Here is a 24,441-nt window from a genome sequence, read left to right as displayed (position 1 = left end):
TAGTGATATTCATGCAGCGTTCGCATTGCCGCGACCTGTTGCATTCAATTTTGTTCAATTGTGGTAAGCAATATTATCGACTGATTCATTATTGCACAAATGTGCTATACTACTGCAAAACCTTGCTTATAACACCCACCGACACTTTGAGTATGTTAGTTATTTTCTTGTTAACGATTATTTTTGTATTTTTTACGGTAATACCTGAGGTTATTTCTGTCATTTCATCACTTCCTGTGGCTCTGGTCAGACTGATGTGGTTCTCCTCACCTGAGTTTTGTGTGCCCCCCCTTGGCTATTTAGGCAGTTCCTCGTTGCGTGCTTGTGTTGCGTGCCACTTCAAATACCACCCGTGTTAAAAAGTCTACCTTTCCATCGTCCTCCAGCAATCTTCTCCCGCTTTGTGATGACACACTACGATAGATATCTGGGTCACAAGCAGCAAGACCACAGCAGGGAGACGGCAAAGAGTCACGAGACACAAAAGAGCCCGAGCGTACTGCACGCTATCTAAATAGCGTGAGGACGAAACGCTGTCTCGACTCTAGCCTTCTGGATACGGCATGACCTGGATGACATTTGAAGTGATAACTTTTGACAGAGGCACAAAGAAAAATGCTTCAATGGATCATTGTCGCCCGTTCTGCACGAGATAATGTTTTATTTTTTGTATTTAAAGCTTTACTGTTTGATTTAATAGTCATGTTTGAACATATTTACGCTAATCAGTAAAAGGTGATGTTCAAGACCTTGTGGCTGACATCCCGGATATAAAAATGTCATCTGCTTTACAGGAGAGCTTAAAATAACAATATGCTCTTAAAACTGGCACCTTCAAGTTTATCAGTGAAGTTACCACAAGTGTTGAGTGTGTTACTGAAAAATATAAAATGTTACAGTTACCAGTTACTTCATTTGAAAAGTAATTGCGTTACCCCCCAAAATACTAGCACCCGAAAGAAGTGCATTACCCGAAAAGTAAAAATTACCGGATATACTGTACTAACATGGAAGTTGACCCCATAAATCTGCTTAAAAATAGCCACATAATAAACGAATCAGAATAAAACCCGTACATCAACTTGTGGGAGCAATAAAGCCGTCATCTTTCTTGAGAGTTTGTAAACTAACAGATGAGACACTCCCTATCCATTTTGTCCGTCTTAAAACCACTCAAGTATTTCCCTTTTACGCAAAAGACCCAACACAGCACATACATGCGACACCTAAAGCCTGTGTTTTGTAACGAAATCTAAAATTAAGAAGACTGCAAAAAAAGAAACAATGGACACTGACGGGCGGAACATTAAAAGAAAAAGTCTGCGAGAAAGGAGCGAGGCCAGATATGAACATGATGATTAAAGTTCCAGGCCCAACTAGCCCAAAATTGAAATGGGTTCGGGCCTTGGCTTGGGCTCAAGATCTTACCTCTAGGCTGGAAGTGGCGGACAAATCATTTTCTCGCTTGCAATATGCTTTCCTGCTTCAGAGTTGTCCAACCACCCGCTATAAATCAACACAACTGTATACTTCGTTTGTTTAATGGCTGTTGGCGAGATCCCTTTGGTGAATTTCTTCCCTAGACGGTCATAGTTTGTGAAACCAGTGACATTTCTCAAGGCCCTCTGGAAAGATTTCGGGCGGCAACTTTCAATCTTATTAGTTAAACCAACAGCTGTCTTGAAGACTGATTTTACCGGTCAGGGCCTTCAGAATTATTTAAGATGGCCTCCAGGTGCATTTTTGAGCCTAGCAAAAACGAATGGATGAAAAGTGATTGGTTAAATGCTTAAATATGGAAGCACCGCAACCAGGGAGTAGCATTAAAAGGAATCTGACAAACAATTTGGAACTAGGAAGTACAGGAATTGACATCACATGATTCAAATATGTTATTGGCCAGCAGAGAAGGCCTTGATGGATATCAAAGCCCACCTCTGCTCACCGATAGTGATAAGCAAATGTTGGTCCTTGAAACTTCATGAATCACTTATTTATTTATTTATTTATGTTTACTCCTTGAGTTGGTGCCCTTGAATAATCAATGTTTAACTGACCACTCTTACTGCACTTTAACTTACGGCAACCCCCACGAGGCAAACATCTGGCAAGACTATCGCCGTGCGGCGGCAGTCGGATCGTGTGAAATCGTAAAAGTCACAAAGTGTTTGCGTGAATGTCTCCTATAATTATATTGTTTGGTTTCAGCGGGATCACATTGCAGAAAATTGTTTCTTTGACTTTTTTCATTGATGTGGCCCCGGTGAAATATTTTTACTTCGTAACCAGTGTTGCACTGAGAATTTTGAAGACTGGACACATAAACGGCGCATAAATATGTATCGATTATTTGGTTCGCTTGTTTGTCCGTGTCTCTGAGACTATACAACCCATAAAGTTCAGCAAAGCTTTATGATTACGTTGAATATAATAATCTACCAAGGGATTTCTCTTTCTCATGATATATTTGACTCGAAGTGCACTCGACAATGTGAAACGTCCTTTGAATCCAAACAATTCTCTTTGAGTGATCGTCAGGAGAGATTGGCGCTTTATACATTGTTGATCATCACACAAAGATGCAGAGACTCACGCTTTGAAGCTGTAAGACACTTTGCTCTCCACCTGACTGCACCCCCCCACATGCAATATGTGCACGTCTTAAGAATATCTTGGCCTGCAGCTGTACACTCTGTTGGCCCTGGGAGTTTACAAGGATTAAGTATGTCGGAGCGCCAGCCCTACCTGATCTACTCACACATAGCGATGCCAAGGCATCTAAAAGATGGATTAAGTATTTCCCTGGGTTAAAACGGTGCGTCCGGGCAGTGTTGTCAGATAGATTTCCTAATCTCATCTCTTTGTCCTTCGGCTCATGGTCACTGTGATGTTGTTTGAAGTCTAAAATTTAGTACATTTGTGACCGTTTACTTCAATGACACAGAAACGCTTTGAACTGAAGTATATGTGCAGAGCGAATTGATTAATCAACATCTAATCTGTCATCACATTAATTGCCTGATACAGGGGTGTCAAACCCATTCTTACCCGGGGGCCACACGATAAAACAAACGTTTTCTCGGGGGCCAGATTAGTCAATTTAGAAGAAAAGAGAGAGAAGGAGAGAAAGAGTTGGACAAGGAACAAGAGAAAGGGAAAATGAGAGAGAAACAGACAACGACAGAAAATAAGACAAAGAGAGAAATAGAATAGAAGGGGAAAGAGGAAAAAGAAACCCAAAGAGGAATTGAGAGCAAGAAAGAGAGAAGGGGAGAGGGATGGGTAAAGCAGGAGAGAGAGAAAGAGAAAACAGAAAAAGGTAAAGGAAGAGAGCAAAAGAAGGTAAAAAGACGCAGAGCTAACGAGACAAAGAAGAACAAAGAGAAATAGAGAGACAGAGTTAAAGAGAGATAGAGAGGACAAAGGGAGGAAGAGAGATAGAGGGAGAGAAAGAAATACAGCATCTTGTGAGTGGCACCTGGCTTTGGCAACATCAAGTGGACATATTTCTACCTGCAGCTCGTTTTTCTCTTGCGCTTCCCACAGCATTGTCTCGCGGGACGGATTAAATCCCTTAGCGGGCCTAATCCGGCCCGCGGGGCGCCTGTTTAACACATTTATGATGGCTTTTTTTCTTTAATCAGTCAGTATTTATTTTATAACCCTTTTGGATAAATTCACAATTTTGAAGTAAAAAATGGTGATCATTGTGTATTGTATAGACCCAATATGTCTAGGACCTGCTCAGGGTAGCACGGAAACACAATGCAGGAGCAAGGATAAAGGCACCGATGGGTTGTTTATTCGGTCCAGGTTCGGTACACAGATGAGACTGAAAAATGGAGGCAACAGTATCTTGATCACCAGAGGCAATTGTCGAGGTCCGGGGGCAGGCACGGTGTCGCTGATCGGGTAAAACCCACAGTCCAAATGTTCGGCAGGTATTATTCGCGATCGAGAAAGGAGGCAAGGGACTAAATTACCACAAAATTTGAGCTAAGCAAAAATGAATGTGTTTTCATTCAAGGGACTTGAGGTTAAATTCAGCCAATATAATAAACTGATCCATATTTTTTGGGGTTGTACAGTGTACCAAAACATGTCCTCCACACTCTACTCACCTTGTTGATTACCAACACATTTTTATACCTGTTTTCATTTTGGCTCCTCAACAATAATGTTAACCAGATGCAAAGCCCTCATGATAAAAGACAAAATTAGTTGAATTGGATTGTCATTGATAACAACGTAGTAAAACATGGCTCTCCAAGATAAACATGCACATGAATGAATGACTGAATGAATTATTGAGTGAATAAATGAATGCATTAATTAACGATTCGCTTTCCTATCACTCACTTATTAAATATTATACCATATAAATATGTTTTCAAAAGCATAGTCCCTGAGTACCAAAATGTAAAAATCAGTTTTTTTTCTTTTATTCTTATTATTATTCTTATTTTTATTATTATTATTATTATTATTATTATTATTCTAAAAACATTCTAAAGGCTTTGGTGCTGCTCATCAGAAAGTATCTAGCCTCTCGAAATTATATTGGTATGATAAATCACCTCGAGATGGCAGGAGTGGCTTTATAAGATCTTTGTTGACACACTTCGTGCCTTGTTTTGTTTCCGTATCACACCGTAAGGCATTTTATCGACGGCCCAAATGCCGTGTACATTTAATGTGGTGAGATTAAATCAAATATATAAGTACAGACAGTTTAAAGATTCAAATCTGTATTCTTTCTAAAAAATATGACAAAGTCCCTTCGTCATCAAAGCGGCAGAGAGGGAAGACGTTTTGTGCACGTATGCCATGATAACCTGAATCATGTGATCACGTCACTGAAAACGTCTGAGGCTAAAAAAATCTTGCAGGGTTCATGCATCGTTTATGAATAGGTTTAGTGCTCTTGCAATAGATTGTTATTTTGTTAGCAAAGTGCCCTTGTGTTCACAAAACATAGATAAAAAGATATTGGAGATATGAAAAATGCAAAAAAAGCACCTAAGTGAAAGTTTTCCTTGAAATACATTCTTTCATAAAATTTCCTTTTTCAGTCTAGTGCTCTGATACAAATGTTTTTAAGAAATTTCCAACTGTTTTTTTTAACTTTTTTTAAAAAATTGAATATGAGGTTTCAAGCTTTATTTTGACGTGTGCTATGCCTTTATAGCTATATAAGAACAACATTTATCAATATAGGAGACTGTATAAGAAATTCAGTCTTTGTAGTCATTTAGATGACAAAAACCTGTTGTTTTTTTATAGGTAAGGACTCTTACAAGTGTGAGTGAAAGACTGATGTATTTGCTTTATAGAAATGCTAAAAGGTATTCCATCAGGAGATGTGACTGTAATGTACCGTTACATTTTGCCAAAAAGTCAGTGTAGTTGTATTTTACTTTCCATTGCATGGTCCACTGGAATCGAGGCCAAGGGCCAATCAGATGAAACTGACAGTGCAATGCATGGACTGATAGATTTTTCAATCAAAAAAGTCAACTGGACCAGTTTTCGATTGTATAACTTTGAAACGTGTGACGTCTTCTGGAGTATGAAAAAATCAAATTATTAGTGTCCTTATAATTCTTCCAAAATAACAAGAGTAATGTCAGGGTGACAAATAAGTTTTACTTACTAATCCAGTCTTTTTAAAAGGTTTTAATTTACTTTTAGTAATGACCTCAGCAAATTAGATATGCATAAGTTATAGCCTCTGCATTGCTAGTAGCACTTACTGATGACAAGTATTCATAAAAGTACCACTTAAAAATATAATAATGGTCCCAAACGCCAGTTTTTAAACCATTACTGGTATGGTTTTGCCCTTATGTCATAACTTGACAAAAATTAGAATAAGTGAACGGAAAAATCCAAGAATAATATAAAAGATGCCCCAACTCTCCTCAAATACACTTAAATTATTATCACCACAAACCGGAATGCCAAAATGAAAGCACATCCGCACCCTACACAGCCAGGGGAAGACAAACAGTGGGCAGTACAGAAACTGATAACTCCCACCCCTCATCAGGATTCATTAGAAAGGAAAAAAAAAACACATACACATGGGTAGCCTTCATGCACGGGAAGACAAAAACACATAACCATGCCCACAACGGGGCACTCTGTGGCTTTTCTTAACCAATCGAGCAAAGCTCGAACATTTCAAAGACAAACATGTTTTTTCCTGTGGTCTAATAAAATTAAAAGTTGACGCCTCAGATCGGGAGCCCTGGAGCTGCTGTGCAATTAAAGAGTAGTAAAAAAATGGGACGGGGATGAAGCAAGTAAAAGGGAAATGAGAACGTGGGTGTTGAAAAAGACCATGTGAAAATCCATAAGTGACTCAAGGAAAACCAGTGAGTGAGGTAAAAATAATAAAGGTATAAGATCTAAGGCTTAAACAACAAACTGATAAAATCAATTTAAGTTGATTAGTGAAAGCGTTGGTAGTGTTGCACAATGTATGCAGCACTCATCAGATGTATTCAATGCAAATAAAAGAGTGCATTGAATGGTCTCTTGATCTGACAACAAACTTGCAGTAGGATTTTGGTCCAGCAGATGGCTCCAAGACCGTATTTTGATGGACAAAGTCAATTTTATCCAAATCCAAATTCATTTCTCTAGCACTTTCCAGACTGCAAAATCCAACTCAAAATGTTGCATAAGAAAATCAATGTGCAATTAGACTACATTAGAGGCAAGAATAGGACTAAAAAAATCCAGCCCGACCCGACCCGGGCCGCAAGTATTAAAGGCCCGAGCCTGACAAATAGTTTTTATTTGAGGAACCGAGCAAAACCAAAAATTCTTATTTCATTCGCGAGGAGGAGGGTGGATGATGGGTGTTTAGTACATGCGCAATCAGCATCTTGTTTAAAGGTTTTTCTGTGTGTGGCTTTTCATTTAGGCACAGCACACAAAAAAGCATCAACCATGACTTAACAACGGAAACAATGAATAATTTTATCATATCCGACAAAATACTTGCATTCTCCTTTGATATTACTTCTTTTCATGCAGAATATACAAAAGGTTTTGCTGTATATTTGCAGTTGTGTAGCATACAATTGTATATATTTTTGTTTATAGTAAGGCTATTTGAGGAACACTTTGAAATGATTTATACCAAATAATACGCTAGTGATTTTTTAACTAGTTTTTTTGCGTGTCCAAAACTTTAATATTGAATTGAGGAGGAAATTAAAAAACATGTTTTTAATCTGGTTTATCGATTAATCAAAAACAAAAAGTGAACTGATTCATCAATTATTAAAATGACCGTTAGTTGTAGCCTTAATGGGGTGAAATTGAAGCTGGGACATCAGGAATCCTGGTCAATTCTGACCTCAATCATGTTAATTCTCATTGACAAGCTGAAAAATCGTCTGTCTACCTGGGACAATAAACTACTCCACATAATTTTCCATCACGTTCTGTTAATGCTATGTCCAGGTGCTTCAAGACATGTTTTCCATGTTGTGCAGCCAAGAAGACGTTTTTCTTTAGTAAGAGGGTGAAAATAAGTATCATAGAAGGTTTGTCTGAATGATTAACCCTTAAAAAGTGTCGTCAGTCCCTCCATGCACTCTGGCATAGAGGAACTATGTTTTTGCAATTGAAGAGACAGCATGTGTTTATTTGGGTAAAATATGGGCTATGTTAGTTACATAGACTAGTTTGACTGAATTATGATACCCAAACACTTCTCTGCGTCTCTGCCTTTGCATGAGATCTGTGTGTGCGTTTTTCGCATTTTCTATTTTGTGTAAATCCTTCACATGCAGGGAACCCCCCTTTCCAATGCCAGCTATATCCTTTAATGTGGCCCCACTGGGCAGAAAACTGAATTAGCCTAACAGGAACCGTAAACAATTGCCAGAATAGATCGCCAGCAACTGAACTTCCACTGAACCTCCTGATAGAAAGAAAAAACTCACATGCTCCTTCGTTCCCTCTTGTTTTCACCCTACCAGCTCCGTCGCCAGTAATTGTGATCAAAAAGGAGAAGACCTCACGGAACAGTGTTTCCTTGTCTTGGATGGAGCCGGAGAGACCCAATGGCATCATCCTGGACTATGAGATCAAATACTATGAAAAGGTGGGTCCTCAACTTAATTGTGTCACACTTTTCCTCATTAGCATTGTGCTAACAGTAAGGGACATTGTTTATTATATAGTGCGTCCTAGTTGTAAATAAAAATGTGTTCTCTAAATCAAAAAACACTGATTTGAATAATAAGCAAAAATACATGAATAATCGTCTAAAATAACTGGTATGATTGTCTGCAACCTTCATGCTCGGGTGCCCCGCGAAAAAACAAAAACCTGAGGAAAAAGTTAAGAAAGAAAATGGTGTGGTTTGGTCCCTTTGTTTTTCCATATCTTGTATTCTTCCTTGGGCTTTGTAACACTCATTTTCAGTTGCACGGCACAATACAGCAACATTTAGTGGTCAAATATTATACAGTGTCCATTTAAAACAAAATATAAGTACATGAAGAATGGAGGCTACATGTAAACAAAACACTCTGCCAATGAGAATGCCACTGCCCCCTAGTGTAGCAGGGGTACACTTACACTTTATTCTGGGAAAGTTAAAAACAAATCCTCAAAGTCAAAAGCGCTCGTGACGGAACCCCGCGCCCACCCAAATTTTTGAGTACTGCTGCATTAAGTCAACGTTTTTTTACCATCATTTAGATTTTAGATCAATGTTTGTTAAATAAATTATATTTAAAAATAGTCAAGTGAAGTCACATTTATTTATATAGCCCATAATCACAAAAATGTCTCAAAGGACTGCAAAAACACATGTATTTATTATATTTGGAAAAAAAATGTTTTGTCTTTTGGACAGCCATTCCTGCAATGAGCTTCCCTTGTATGAATTGATACTTTAAAATACAAATAAAAACACATTAATACGTAGATAATGTCATCTTGATATAATAAAAAAGGGGTGGTGGTTTACAAATGTGTACACAAGATTTAAGTTATAAATTATATTGAATTAAAAAAAGCAGTGACATGCATTCAGGGGAAGCAAGTGTCATCATGGAAATATAAAATTAAGAATATATTAAAAGATTATATGTATTCCCTTTTTACGCTTATTTTAATTGATTTTCTTATTGTTCAATAGTGCTCAATTTTCACATTTACCGTTTGAATAGTATTAGCAAGTAACCGCCGGCAATCATTTGTTTTACTATCACCCTCAAGGAGAACTATGTGTTTCGTGACAGGGGGCGGTAGTGAGACTAAAACCAGTGACTGATTTGGCACAATCCTAAAATGTCTATTAATACTAGAACTGGTTTTAGTAACAGCAATTCAAGGGCAGCTACCTGCAATTTGTTGTCCTGTTGCTTGGTCATTATCTTGATCAATTAGATGATTATGGTCCATCGAAACTTTTTTTTTTTTCAAACAGGACTTTTCAATATTTAAAGCAGGCCGTGCTGATTAATATAACTAAAGGTAAGACGAAAGCATATTAAAAACAAATCTACAGTTTGTTTATGGTTATGGGAAAAAATACCGGTTAAAACCAAATACATTAAATGTTATCAAGCCAACGATAAAGAAACAGTACAGTAAATTAATTTAATTGGAGATCTGACTGTGCCTCACCAGAAATGAACCTCACCGCTTGTCACTGAATTGAAAGAATACCCGAATATACAGTATTTTTATACAGCTGGTCTTACTTCCGTTTTTTACTGTATATGGTCTTAATGATTAAATTTAAATGGATATAACACTGTAAATGTATTAGAGGATAGCTCTGCTTGTGATCGACAATGACTCCCCGCCATTCCTCTCCCATGACAATGCAAGTGACACAACATTAACATTAAGTTCTAAGACAAATATACTGTCTTTGACAGAGCTCCCTCATTTTTTTTTTACCCAGGACAACCTTCTTTACTCTTAAACAAAGTACACGCAACTTGAATATTTGCAGTAATACTACAAAGTTTCCCGGGTATCCCAGAAAGCAGAATTAAGATTGAATGTCATAAGGAAATAGAGCGGAGAGTGATTATATCGTAACATAGAATTTAAACGATTCTTGTGTTCCAGCAAATTGCCTGATGCGATTGTTGATATGCAAATAAAATCAGCTTCACACTTCTTTAACTTCCCCACCTGCTTTCTCTTCTGTGAGCCGTTTAGAATCAGCTTCTCATTGCTTGGCATATTTTTAGTGTATTTTATGGTAAGAAGGGGTCTTTTCACTCCCTATTACTTAGCATCCCCTATTTTTTCCACGATTCATGTGCTGCTTTTCATCTTGTCCTCCTCTCCCCCTAATGGAGTTTTATGTTTTATGGCTGACACTGTACAGGGTCGTTCATTCCTCTTTGAACGGAAATTAGTGTCAAACGAATTTTACCGGCTTTCAGCGCAAACATTACTCCTTAGCCTACGTTTGATGGTTAAATTACAGTGCCTTATTGCCCCCTACCAATAACTTTTGGACATATTGCCATATTTTGGGCTGTGAATGTAGAAACAAAATTAAAATTTAAAATATTTTTAAGTATCAACAACATTATATTGTGCTAACAAATAAGAAATTAAAAGTAGGCATTGCGAAAATATTGCCCCCCTTTTAGTTAATACGTTGTACAACCAACTTTTGCTGCGATCACAGCCACAAGTCTTTTTGTGTGTGTCTCCATAAGATTCACACATTTTCAATCAGAAATATTTGCCCATTGTTCCTTACAAAACAGATCAAAAGCCTTTGACGATATTGGTTTGAACACAGCATTTTTTTAGGTTCTTCCACAGATCCTTTTTTTTTTTTTTTAAACTTTTATATTTTTGCTTTAAACCATTCCATTGTAGATTTTGCCTTATTTTAGAGTTGTTGTCCTGTTGGGAAGTTGCACATAAATCTCAGGTCTCTTGCAAACTCCACTATAATTTCTGCCAGAATCACCCTTGTATTTTGCACACATCAACACTAAACATTTTCCCAGTCACTGCTGAAGAAAAGTAACCACAGAGAATGATGCTGCCACAACCATGTTTGACAGTGGCAGACAGTGTTTTCAGTGTGATGTGCAGTGTTACTCTCTGCCAAATGTAATACTTTGTATTTAGTCCAAAAAGTTAAATTTCGGTCTCATCTGAACAGAACACCTCGTTCATTATGTTATTTGTCTCCCATGTGGCTTATTTCAAACATTAAACTGGTATTCTTATGGTATTCTTTAATAAAGGGCTTTCTTGTTGCCATTCTTTCATGTCGGCATGTTTATGCAGAGTACGACTAATAGTTGTCTTATGCACAGATTGTCCCATCTCAGCTGTGTATAAATGCAGGTCATCCAAGTTTTTCCCTAGTTTTCTCTTTGTTTGGGCCTAAGGTTTGGAAGGACGGTCTTGGTAGGGTTGCGATGTTTTAAGTGTTTTCATTTTGATATTAACTGAGACTTAATGACACTATACTTTCGTTAGGAACTGTAGCTGCCAATGCAAGTTGAATGTGAGAAAATGCACGCATTTCAGCATCCGAGAGAAGAAAGCATGTGTGTCCCCAAAACCGAATTTGTTTCGGTGCCAATCCTCGCCCCCTAATCTTCTGATTAGTAGGCAGACAGAAGCGGTCGCCTCGTTTCTTGCTCAGCCAACCTTACCTAAGATGCTAATACACGCCTGGAAAACAGCAAGAGAAAAAGTTAATGACTGATGCCAAGGTTTTTCATTGCCAAACCGCAAGCCACTTTTTTTTTTTTTTTACAAAACGATGACGAGACGAAATAAAGGCAAGTTTTGAAGCAGGTTGAGCATGGTGGCGTTTTTAGTAAATCCGTGTTAGTCACATTCAGGGACACGTACGGAAAAGTACCTTATTTTTCACAAGTACCTTATTTTTCAGGATTTGATTCCTGTTGCGTTCAGTTATGTGATTGTGAACAACCATCCATGTCCCTAGCGACTTGGTAGATAGGAATCAGAACTGTTACCATTGGTATCTGGTTCTATCCCTGTTGCCACCATTGCTATGCAATAGTGGTGAGCAAACAAGCTATCGAATGATCAATGATTGCAAAAACATAGTAACGCATTTTCAATTTCAACCATGTATAAGGTTCCCCCTTTTCATAAGGGGCACATTTAAATTTCTGGGCAATTTGAGGTCATTGAGTGTGCCTTATAGCTGGGAAAATGCGGTATCAAAAGAGTTTGCGAGGGATTCTTCACAGTGACCACTGATTCGAAACTTCAGACAAAAGACTCATCCGTGCAGATGGGCCAGCAAGGACACCAGTGGGAGATCCTTTTAGAATTGAGCATTGTGGATGATCACGTGTCATAGCTAAAGTCCGTATTGGAGAGATGGGCTCACTGAGAGAAAAAAAGGAACATTCTGGAAGAAAATAAAAACAGGTTATTATTAGCCATTTAGGGATTTCTCTGTATTGGAATATTGTTTTGATTTCTACGTCAGTTCTCAAGCCAATCCTGTTTAATTTATAGATCTTTTATTTTCTCAATTGGACAGGGACAGGAAATGCATACTTTGGTGAAATACATTCAACTTTGAACTAACTATATAACTGGTCATGGAATAATTGTTTAACCAATGAAGGTCAAGACGCCCTGAAGGTCTAAATTTGGTGGTGTGTTCAGTTTAGAATGTATTTAGGAATAAACTATTACACTACCAGAGTGTGGCTGGCTATATTCCTTCCACCAATAACCCTGTTCTCCCTGACCATATTCTTCAAGACCACAAATCACTCATGCATTTTTATTTCACCAGCATTGAAGATAAATTATTCTCCGCTAGATGTTTTTTTTTCATTTATTTTTTCCAAAAGTATTAATTTTTATTACTTCTAGTGTTGGATTTAAATATTAAAAATCCTGGGCATTTTTAGCAGAAAAATATACCAACAAAAACCACCATGTACATACAATGTATATTTTTATGGATTTCAAGATAATTAAACTATTAAATACAGGGGTTTCAAACTCATTTTTTCTTGGGGGTCGCCAGAAACAGGGTGTGAGAGAGATTCGGCTGCATCAGGTTTTCAAAAGCAAAATTCTACCAAAAGTTCCATTAAAGATAAATCAAATGTCTTGTAAGATTTAGTTTAGCTGCGAAAAAATTAATAAAAATAGGGGTGAACGTTATACACGAGTGCTCGTAAAAATAAATAAATACAATACAGATTTATTACAAACAACATATGTACAGTCAAATAAGAATAACAAGGGAAGCTGTTTATCCAATCAGAATGCAGAACATAATTCAGTATGCAAAACCGCAAAACCGTAAGTTAACTTTTATTTAAATAAATGTAATGTCAGAGATTTACCTATTTAACAAATGAAAGAGCAGGAAAAACAACACAAATACACAGCAGTAAAATGATTGTGTTATCCTGCTATATAAGCAAGGGTGACCATTAAGAGCTGTTTTCTGGGTGGCAGCACACGTTGCCAGAAAACCTGGAAGTGCTTTTCGACAATAATGGCACTTTCGCAGATGTGCAAGTTAGCCAGGATGCCACGAGCACGAAGATACTCGCCGTGTCATCAAAGATTTTCAGCTTCAAGCTGCTCCAAAATCTGGATGTCCTTTTCCCTCTTTGCCTGGAGGACACAAGCGTTCGTAATGTTCAAAGGAGACTCATTACACATCAGCACATTTAATGATAAGTTTCTGCTACTCTTGAAATCGTTTAACCGGGATGGTTTCAGCAGACGCACGGTATCAGCAGGGTAGGGGAGTAACGGAGTACATGTAACAGCGTTACGTGATTAGGATACAAAAAATGCTGTTGTATTCTGTTAGTTACAGAAAAAAAAGACCTAAACAAATTGCACATACATTTAGTTAAAACGAGGATCACTTTGCATGATTAAATGTATTAAACATACATAATGTGCCATTAGACTAATTGTGTCTATGATAATTTCAATCACCCATATTTGAGAGGCAGAGAGATGCCACGCGTTTAAGGTAGTACTGTCCTTTTCTGTTGCACAAATTGTACAGACTCCCAACTCATAAGTTGTGTTGCAGGTAAAAGCACGTCTCTGTTTGTCTGTATTTTATTTCTCTTTCAATGGAGCACTCATTTTGTTGAATTAGTGTAATCCTGCAATTTCGTGAGGGCAGGGCAGTTGCGCGCTAGTGATGTGTTCAGGTACATTTAGTAAATATGATTAATTGTCTTATGTTTGTGCTTTGTAGTTAATTTGTGTTTAAAATCACTTTTATAATCACTGGCCATAGAGTGAGAATATTTTACTCAGCCTAGTAAATCTGAATAATGTTAGGGAGTAGCTCAGGAGGTGGAGTGTGCGTCTTGGGACCAAAAGGTCAGAGGTTCTTTTCCCGGCTCCTCCCGTGTCCTTGGGCAACTGAACCTCTCGTCCCCCCAATAAACAGGTAGAAGCCTTGCATGGATGACGCCGCTAAGTGTGAAGCACGTTGTAAAGTGGTTTGGCAGTTCTTCAGAGACTTGAAATGCGCTATATTTAAGAGGTTTGGTTTTCCTACTTCAAACATCTTGAACGCAAGCCATCCCAAAGTTTGTTGGAAATTTAGAAGGTAACGTTTTTTTGGTTTGAAACAATATTGTATTCTTAATATGCTCCTAATTTGAATTATAAAGAGCATATTTTGCATGTCTGAAATGCAAACTCTGAAGTTTTTTCTTGCTAAATAAACTATACTACGTAGTTAAAATAAAGGACTGCAAGCAATTACCTCACCTTTATTACCTCCAAGTATTTTTCATGTTTGTATTGTTCATTTATTTTAAACAGAGTTGAATAATTTCATTTACAATGTATTTAGTTGTTTTTGTTTTTGTTCAGCATATAGTAATCTTCGTAATCAAGTTACATAACTGCATGCATAAGGTATTCAGATTATGTTAATGCTTACGTTTTTCAACAGGCAACTAGGAACTGTATCGGATCACATTTTTAAAGAAACCCTTCCAACTTTCGTTACACATCAGCACATTTATCTATAAGTTTCTGTTACTCTTCAAACTGTTTCACAGGGATGGTTTCAGCAGACGTACGTTATCATAGATAAAGCTATTTTTCAAGAGTTGTATAGCATGCACAAGCCTTGAACCAAACCATTTGTCATGCATGACGGGATTCATATCTGGCCAAATGGCTGCTAAACGTTTGAAGTTCAGTTTTTTTTTTTTTTTTTTTTTTTTGTCTTTTTTCCTGATCTGTCGGGACAGTATCCAGATTAAAAAGGCATGATGCAAAGTTTATTGAAACAGAAGTTAAACTGAAAGTGGAATGCACGAGGTTAATGCAAATAATGCAGCGTAAAACAACTAATTATCAGAAAATAGATTTTAAAATGTTGAAAAAAACAGTTTTCATTATTTTGTTCTGTTGAAAAATAATAAAATTATGTTTTTGTACTTTTTTCATTTGATTTCGTTATAAGTTTATAAAATATTGTATGATATAAAAAAATATACATTTAAATATAATCAGAATTGTAATAGTTAAATTATTTTTATTAATTACAGTAACAGTAATACAGTGGAACCTCGGTTTTCGAACGCCTCTCAGTTCGAACAAATCGGAGTCCAAACAAAAATTTCGAGAAATTCTTGCTTCGCTGTTCGGTCAAAATTTCGGAGTTCAAACGCCGGTAATGCGTGAGTGCGTACGCTAGGGTGCGATGCTGAGCGGCGTACGGGTGTTTTAGCCCCTTATCATGCCTCCGAAGAAAGTCAGTGTAAGCAGCAAAGTTGCTACAGGTGAAAAAAGAAAAGTAGTGCGTACACCTATTGCATTTATGAAAGAAATAATAGCCAAATATGAAGGAGGTGTGCGAGCGCCTTCTGCTGACCACCACAAAGGTAAGAAATCCTATTCATAAGACTACGATAACGCAAACGTACGATTAGCCTGGGTTAGCTTTATGTTTACGTTAAACATTCAAGGTAAACATTCAGGGTGTTGGAACGGATTAAAATGATTTACATTATTTTTAATGGGAAAAATGATTTCGGTGATCGAACAAATCGGTTTTCGAACAGGGTTCTGGAACGGATTATGGTCGAGAACCGAGGTTCCACTGTACATAGAAAATTAGCTAAAGAAATGTGAACAGCTGCGTCCATGGGCACCACCGTTAAATGTTTTTGAAATATGATTAAACATTTATTTATTGCTATATCATCAATATTTTGGTCCTTTTGTCTTCTGCAGTTTGCACACGGCAAAACTTAAATGTTATTTTTATTTTGGCTGATTATATTGTTTATTATTAAGTTTTTCTATACATATGTTCAATTATTATTTACTTTTCAATAATAATCAATGTATTTACATTATGTTTCAACTGAACCTGGTATTAATGAATGGCAATTTTAATTACTTGGAGGCACTAAATAATACACATTGTCGCTTTGAGCCATCTGCCAAGAGTACGAAAACATGTTCCTCGTAAAGATGAATATTTTCTTCTTTCTTCTTATATTATCCTTTTTAGCATGAATCAGAACAAAGCTGTTTTGCGGTTGCAAACTAGAGAACACAATCCTCTTCTTTCACATTTTATCTGTGGAATCTCAAGAGCACAGAGACCTTCACATGCAGAAGTTTGGTGTATTTATTTAGTCTTACATTGAAAGGATCCTGTTTAGCATTTTTTGTGTGTATGTTTATGCAAGCAATAATTTCTTTCAGCTTTGTTTGGATTGCCCAACCGGTATTCCGGCTATGGTGGTGATCTATACCGCTCCCACATGGACAGGCCATAATCACAGTGTGCCGTTGCTATGCTTTGCTTCCTCTCTGCACATACACACGAACGTAGGTCGCTTTACCACACCTGCGTGTGATTTTAAAAGAGATCCCATGCTGTCCTGACCGTTGAATGGCGACAAGCCGCGAGTGGATTTATAGCGGCCGTGAAGCGTTATCCTGATGCACGCCTGTTGTATCAGTTACCTCCTTGCACAGAAACCAGTTTAAAAAGCTTTGTGCTCTACAGAACTCTAATCCTACCCCCATTACCGGGCGTGAAGTCTTTTCATATCACCCTGTATTTGTGTGTGTTGCATTTTACAACAGGAGGGTTGTAAATAAAACAGTCTGCAGAAAAGAGGATTCGACTGTCTTGATGTGGTTTGGATTTTTATGTGCTTGGCTAATGTGAGAAACAAAAGGCTTATTCTAAGGATGGTTAATACCATCCCATTTAATTTGCTGAGGTTTGTTTTTATCGCAGTAAGTTGGTCTAATATCTTTGTAAGGCACGTTCAAGATCGGTCAGGGACAGGAGGTAAGAATGACGAAATTGGATACGGGATTAGGGTAATGGGTCGGTAGTTATTCCTCTTAATGGCTTTTGACTATAGCTAAGTGAGGGGGGGGGGGACTGGGTAGTCACATTATTTTAGACAGTTTGCATCCCCCAGAAAAGATCTCTGACTTTTCAACTAAGACTTGTATTTATCTTTTAGATCAAAGCGTTCCAGGTTGAGCAATTCTGAGTTTCTTCATAATAGAGCAGCGTGAATGAGCCTGACCCAAAAGTTGCAGAATCGTGTGTATTTTTTACCACCTCTTAGGAGTAAAAAGTATGTTGATTTGAATAAAGAGCAAACATACATATAATTTCATATAAACGTGCATTTTTTAGTACTCATAGGTTGAGAAATGTGTATTTGTTTGACCTGATGTGAGCCTTACCTTGACGTAGGTGAAATAATCATCCACAGACTTGCTTCTACGAGTACCCGAACACCCCAAAACCTTGAAAAAAAAAAGCTTAGCAAAAATAAAATAAATAAATAAATAAGAAAAATGCTGTATTTTGGTCAATGTGAGTCTCCGTGGTTTGTATTATTCCTTGTTCTTTTAGCACTTGTTATGGTTGCATGCCACAATACATCTCTTTTGCCAAATAGAATACAATGTCCCTTTAGGCCAGCGGTAGCAATTGCGAGTAGAACACAAAGGAACAATGCAATTAACATTTTAATAAATAGTGTATTTGTAAGTAATAAATAAAATAACTACAATTATAATATTACAATATTTGGTTTGACTATAAGTTGTAAAACCTATTATTGTTACTATAGTTTGAGATTTTTACACCAAGAATATTGCATTTTACAAAATAAAAACTTAATGTTGATATGTTGTTTTATTTTTTCTCTGATGCTAACTAAGAATGGATTTTTCATAAATTCCACAAAGTCTAGTAAACAAAGTAAAAATGTCATTTAAAACTGAGACAATAAAAAAAGGTAAAATATGAAAAATGATACAAAAACTATGGAAACCAGAGTGATACGTTTGAAAAAATAATAATAGTCACTGTCTTAAGAACACGATGGGAAATAATGTTAATGAACAAACTTCAGTGAACATAATTTACAAATTACTAAAATCTGAAAACTTGAAATCAGAAACTGAAGATTCTTTCATTTTTTTCTCCTGTTGATTGTTTTCAAATTTAGTAGACGCGCACACTACAAGGATATTGAGTTAACTTTTAACTTGCAAGGAGAACAGGAGAGGACTGAGTCCTTTCTTCTAGTTGAATACTGTACAAAAATCAGACTACCCTTAAAGGGTGTAGAACTTCAAACAACAGCAACATTATTGTCCGGTAATGCCCGTAATGTATACAATGCATACGCTTTAAAATACTGAACAACAGTAAGCAATACTAGTTATAATAAGGTACTGGCATTCAATGTGATCTCCTTTGCAGGTGTCCAATATTAAAAACAAAATAAACATCTCACTCATCTAAACAGTGATCTTCAAATTTCCACATCATCTTTAAACCGAAACACCCCGTTAGGGTGTCAAAAACATATCTCAAACGCTTCGTGAAGCTCATTTCTAATCAAGCTAATTTGCCATCCAATCTTTCCCATGATCTGGAAAAAGTCACACCATAGACTCCAATTAAGGTGTGATTTCCATCTCTCCTAGCAGATTCCACATCTGGTCGCAAGGTGAAAGCCTCTGCGTTCTTGCTTTTGTTTTATCAGCACGGATCAGCAGGAGAGAAGCCGTGAAATAGCCGGGCCGTAATTCATCAGATAAAGGCAGAGCTGTCAAACTGTCTACGTTGTTTGGGTGTGCGCACTTACGACGGCCGCTGCTCTCACATGACAACCGCACATGTTGGATTCATTAATATTTCGGCCCGAGGCTACGTCTTTAATTTCTCTGTCTGCATTGTTGCTAGGAGGAGCAGGAGACCAGCTACACCATTCTCCGGGCCCGGGGTTGTAACGTAACGCTGAACGGTCTGAAGCCCAATACCGCCTACCTGCTGCAGATACGAGCCCGAACGGCAGCCGGTTATGGTGCCAGCAGCCCCAGTTTCCAGTTCGAGACCAGTCCAGACTGTAAGTAGCCATTTTGGGGGCTTCGAGTGTGTTGTGTGCAGTTCACATCAATAAAGATTCTGTTTTTTTTTTAACTTTTAGCGGCTTTCTCTATATCCGGTGAAAGTAGCCAGGTGGTTCTCATTGCCATTTCCTCGGCAGTGGCCATCATCCTGCTTACTGTGCTGCTCTACGTGTTAATTGGGAGGTATGTCCACAAGTCATTATTGGCACAATCCCAATGCACTCACCTAAAAATTGGATTGACTACATTGGCATTAGAATTACAAGAAGAATGGCTAACTGGCACCAGGGTGCCCCTTAAAATTGGGGTTCGTAGTTTGAGGTGTCCTTAAATTTTTTTAAATCAGATATTTTATTTATTAAGTATGTTTAAAGATTGCCCAATTGAGTTCAAAAAGCCTTTGCATATACAAGATGGAGAAAAGAGAATGAATTTATACAACTTTGTTCAAAGTTTGTCTTTTTGGTCTGTGAAAATAAGTGTTATTTATAGTTTGCTTTTAAGTAATCGAATATTGCAAATTGATTGTCCTAGATAAATTTGGACACAATTCTTGAAATTTTATTGACGGAAACTAGACAACTAGAATATGCGTATTTATCCTTGCATTCTTTTATCTTATATCTCTTTTTTTAAAGTCTCTATTATGTGTCTATCCTGGAGTGCCATGTCTAATCTTGTTGCAAACAATGTTCACGTTTTATCATTGACAATAAATATTATTCTTTTATATTCATTTCTATTCTATGTTAACTTGGATGAAAACAAATATCACCGTGTTAACTGACACTCAACTAAACTTAAACTACCCTATTTTCGGGACTATAAATCGTCGCACCAGCTGAACACAGCATAATTAAGAGGGGGGAAAAAACATATATAAGTCACACGTGGAGTATAATTAGCATTTTTAGAGGGAGTTTATTTGATAAAATCCAACACCAAAAACAAGCATGTCGTCTTGAAGGGAATTAAAACTAAACATAAAACAGAGAACAACAGGCTGAATAAGTGCATTCTATTCTAACGTTACATGATAGACATACTGTACCTGGTAATGTCAGAAATGACATTATCAGTTATTCCAGATAACTCAAGCGTAAAGAACATGTTAACTTAACAATCAGTTTCACTCCAAAACTAAATCCAATAAAATCTTCATCCTCTGTTCACTTTTAACTGTAAACAATTCTCCCAACTCGGGAGGCAGACAATAGGCAGCTTCCCCCTTCCACATCCACGTGACTTATGACAGAGTCATCGTCACATCCGCTTCCCGCTAAATGCAAATGTTCTTTCTGCTGCTCGATTACCATTTTGGTTGCATATTTTTACTTTTTGCAGCTTGTAATCTGCAGAAATAAATGTATTTTTGGTGCCATTTTTGTTAAACTCTTCTTAGTTGTTTTTGTAAATCACTGGGGTTGTGTTGGTAATTTCAACAGGGCGATGTTTAAATTACCAACACAGACCTGGAGCGCCCTCTTGCGGATTAGTTTGAAAATAACATGTGAAATGATATACCGGTAATATGAATTTAAAACTCATTGATATAATAATGTGTTATAATTTCACATATAAGTTGCACCACCGGCCAAACTAAATATATTTATATAATTTGGAAAATACATTAAATTAAAAACCAGAAGAAGGTAACAGACAGAAATTGGACTAAAACCGCGACCAACTATTGAAATTGCTGCCACAATTAACACAATTACTGACCTTCTTTCATTTGGTTTTGACAGGTATTGTTGCCGTGGCAAATCCAAACATCCAGATGAAAAAAGACTGCACTTTGGCAACGGCCACCGTGAGTGCCCTACTGTTTTTTTTTTAACTTCTTTTCCGTCTCCGCTTTACAGTTCACTGAACTCAAATTAGCCAGCCACATTATAAATCGCTCAAATGTTTCATTCCCGTACATATTTATTTCACACAGTGTTTTTACACTACCAAATAAACTTTTTCTGATGGGAAAAGTGACCACAACTTGACAGTGTTCTGTTTTCCAATGTTGCTTTTCCCAACCGCTCCAAAGCATCTTATAGTCAAAAATGCCTCAGCACACAAGCACGGCTTTTAATGGCTATATAAATGAATTCATTTTTGAAATAGATATGATTTTCCAGCCTAACTAATTAGAATAGGATAATGTCTTTGGCACAGTGGTTGAGTAGGTATTAAGAATGCTTTACAACTCTTGGGAAAGGAATAATAAATTACTTGCAATTATTTTTTTTCCAGCTGAAGTTTTTACTATTTGCATTTGTCTAATTATTTTTATTTAGCAGTACAGATAAATAAATATATATTTTGTAAAAGCTAAAGTTAAGGAACATAACAGATATATTAACAGGGTCACGTTATTGAGTATTCACACATTAAAATTGCTATGATTTATTTTAATGTTTATACTTTGTTTTTTTGTGTCTTCACTAATGTAGTAGAAGTTGAATCGATTGCTTTGATGTTAGCATTCATACTCAAAGGAGAAAAAAAAACTTTCGAATAACTTAATACGCATAGTACTGGTGCTTCGTGAAGCTTCAAACACAAAATTCCCCAAGATTATTTATTTATGAATATTTATTTTGTTTACAACTAAACTCAAATTAAGAGAATGAATTTAATCTCTGATTAAAGTAAAGTAGTAAAGTAGTAGTAAAATATATATTAGACATATTTAAGTATTGTTAAAACGCTGGACCTAATTGGAATGTATTTATATATATTTTTAGGCAGGGGGCGGCAATTTTGCGTTTTTTTTTTTTAATGCAATTTAACAATGCCAAAAATCAATTATTAACCCACTGTCGGAAATGTGCTCAGAAACCTTGGTGGGGTCTAAAATGACCTCATTGTTTTTTGTTTTTTTTCAAATTATTTAAGAATAAAAATAAATACCTAGGGTAATATTGTCATTTTCCAAGTATTCCTCATAAAACTTGTTTGTACACTTGTCTTGCAATACAGTCACTTTCAAATATGTCGTATGTTATGTGTCTTATGCCTTAACTCGTCTTGAGTTAATCTTGTGTATTTTTGTCAGAACATCTTGTATTTTTCTTTTTTAATGTTGTTTTATTATTTTACGTATGCATTTATATAGTTTCTTAGTTTTTTTTACGCTGGCAACTGCTTGGACAGCAAAGTAAGAATTTCATCGTGCAGGGAATCGTCGTTCTTTACTGTGCATATTACAATAAACACTTATGTATAGCATTATGACATTAGTATCTTATTTTTCCCCCACTATAACTTTTTTGCCTAGTAAAATGAGAAAAATAAAATATCCTTAATCAATCTATGATTTCTTATTTTGAGAAATATTGTTTGAAAATCTGGGAAATACTTAGAGTGCGCAAATTCATTTGTCAACTAGGATATGTTGCATATTTTAAGTATATTGTTTCTTATTTTAGTAGAACTAACAAGTTCAAATAACCAAAAGAAAAAGATACCCTTCAAGTTAAGACAATTTTCTTCCAATAGGGCAAGATTTTAATTTATTTCTATGTTTTGCAATGTATACCATCTTTTTGTTGTGAGTAAAGCTTTATAACACATTTGAACAGCAGCATTGTATTATTTGCAGATGGTCATGATTGGGGTGGAATTTCCCCCAACCTGATCAATTCTTTTTTTTCTTTATTTACTTGGATGAATCCCATCTTATCATCATTTAGAAACATCTGCAAGGCTGTTACAACATGTGTTTGAGGGATTTCAACTGGCTTCTGCAAACTATCCTTAAGTATCCTGGCATTTTCGAAACCCATTGATGAAAAAGCGATTACATCATCCTAGTTTTTCTTTGAAAAGTGCCGATTTTCAACCACTTTGTGCCTGATGCCTACTTTTTTCCCATTGCAGTACGTTTGCCGGGTATTAAGACCTACGTGGACCCCCACACGTACGAAGACCCGAGTCAGGCCGTGCATGAGTTTGCTAAGGAGCTGGATGCCTCCTGCATTGCCATCGATAAAGTGGTGGGAGCAGGTAAGAACAAGACCAGTAATGTCAATCTGAAAACTGACATTATTATGCAAAATACAATTCTAGCAATTTTTCAATTGGTAGCTGTTAATGCTCATTTTAAGAAAAAAATAACATTTTAGTTGAAATAAAGAATAAAACTTCAAACAAGTAAAATCATCTACTATTGTATCTACTAGATACGCCTGTTTTTCTTTTGAAAGTATTGTTTTTTATATGTCCCTATAGAAAATATTTGTAATAATTGCTATAAAATGTAAAAGAATACAATTAAAATAAGCACAATTCGCTGCCAATACAGTAAGATTTTTGTATTTATTCTAAGTGCATGGCATAAGCATTTTGTTCCATTTATTATAATTTATGTCTTACCATATATTTTTCCAGTTTTTCCGGAGAGAGAATGCTCCCTTTTTAACTTTCAGTTTAGGTTTTTATTCATTTTAGTTTTATTTTGCCTTTTTAAAATTTTTCTTTCTCTTATTTTATTTATTTTTTAACCTACAGCGTTATTTGTAAAGGGAACATATTTTAACGGGGACAATAGGTCATGTTTAAGAAAACAAAAAAGAAGTATACAATTTGGAAAAGTACTAAGTTGGTTACTATGTTCAAATAACTATCATGCTGGTTTTGATAGGAACACAATAAAGTTAAATGTGGAGAATGATAACTTTTTTAACGTAGTAAGGTTTTTTTGAGCTCTTTGATGCTGGGATACATATTATGATTGACGGCAACTTGCTATAGTTGAGTAATGTTGCTTGAAATAAATACAATTTAATTAAAAAGGCTGTTGTAACTCACTCTATAGTGATACCCTTAAATCCACATATGTCTAAGCTACGTTAACCAGACTTTGATCGTTCTCCAACTTGCTGATTGTGTGTTAAATGTCAGAACAGTTATGTGTATTTTTGTGTGTGTTTTTTTTTTAAACCTGGGACTTTCCCATCAAAGTGTGATACTCGGCTCCGCTTACAACAGGAAGTGAATGAGTGTCCCTAATCAAGCCCTATT

General features: G+C 36.4%; 1 protein-coding gene across 3 annotated transcripts in view; it reads left to right on the top strand.

Moving 5' to 3' along the window:
- epha3 (eph receptor A3) overlaps positions 1 to 24,441 on the top strand; it is a 163,881-nt gene that overhangs the window by 96,220 nt on the left and 43,220 nt on the right. For all 3 annotated transcript variants that reach the window (XM_088353342.1, XM_088353344.1, XM_088353343.1), the window contains exons 6-10: positions 7,998 to 8,122; positions 19,256 to 19,418; positions 19,500 to 19,605; positions 21,171 to 21,235; positions 23,299 to 23,424. In XM_088353342.1, the coding sequence (XP_088209468.1) occupies positions 7,998 to 8,122; positions 19,256 to 19,418; positions 19,500 to 19,605; positions 21,171 to 21,235; positions 23,299 to 23,424 (585 nt within the window). The remainder of the gene's footprint in view (positions 1 to 7,997; positions 8,123 to 19,255; positions 19,419 to 19,499; positions 19,606 to 21,170; positions 21,236 to 23,298; positions 23,425 to 24,441) is intronic.

Source organism: Urocampus carinirostris, chromosome 14, assembly GCF_059441175.1.
Source record: "Urocampus carinirostris isolate Australia breed hairy pipefish chromosome 14, RoL_Ucar_1.0, whole genome shotgun sequence".
NCBI classification, from domain to species: domain Eukaryota; kingdom Metazoa; phylum Chordata; class Actinopteri; order Syngnathiformes; family Syngnathidae; genus Urocampus; species Urocampus carinirostris.
Note: the sequence above shows the minus strand (reverse complement) of the source record. Positions and strands in the feature narration are given on the sequence as shown.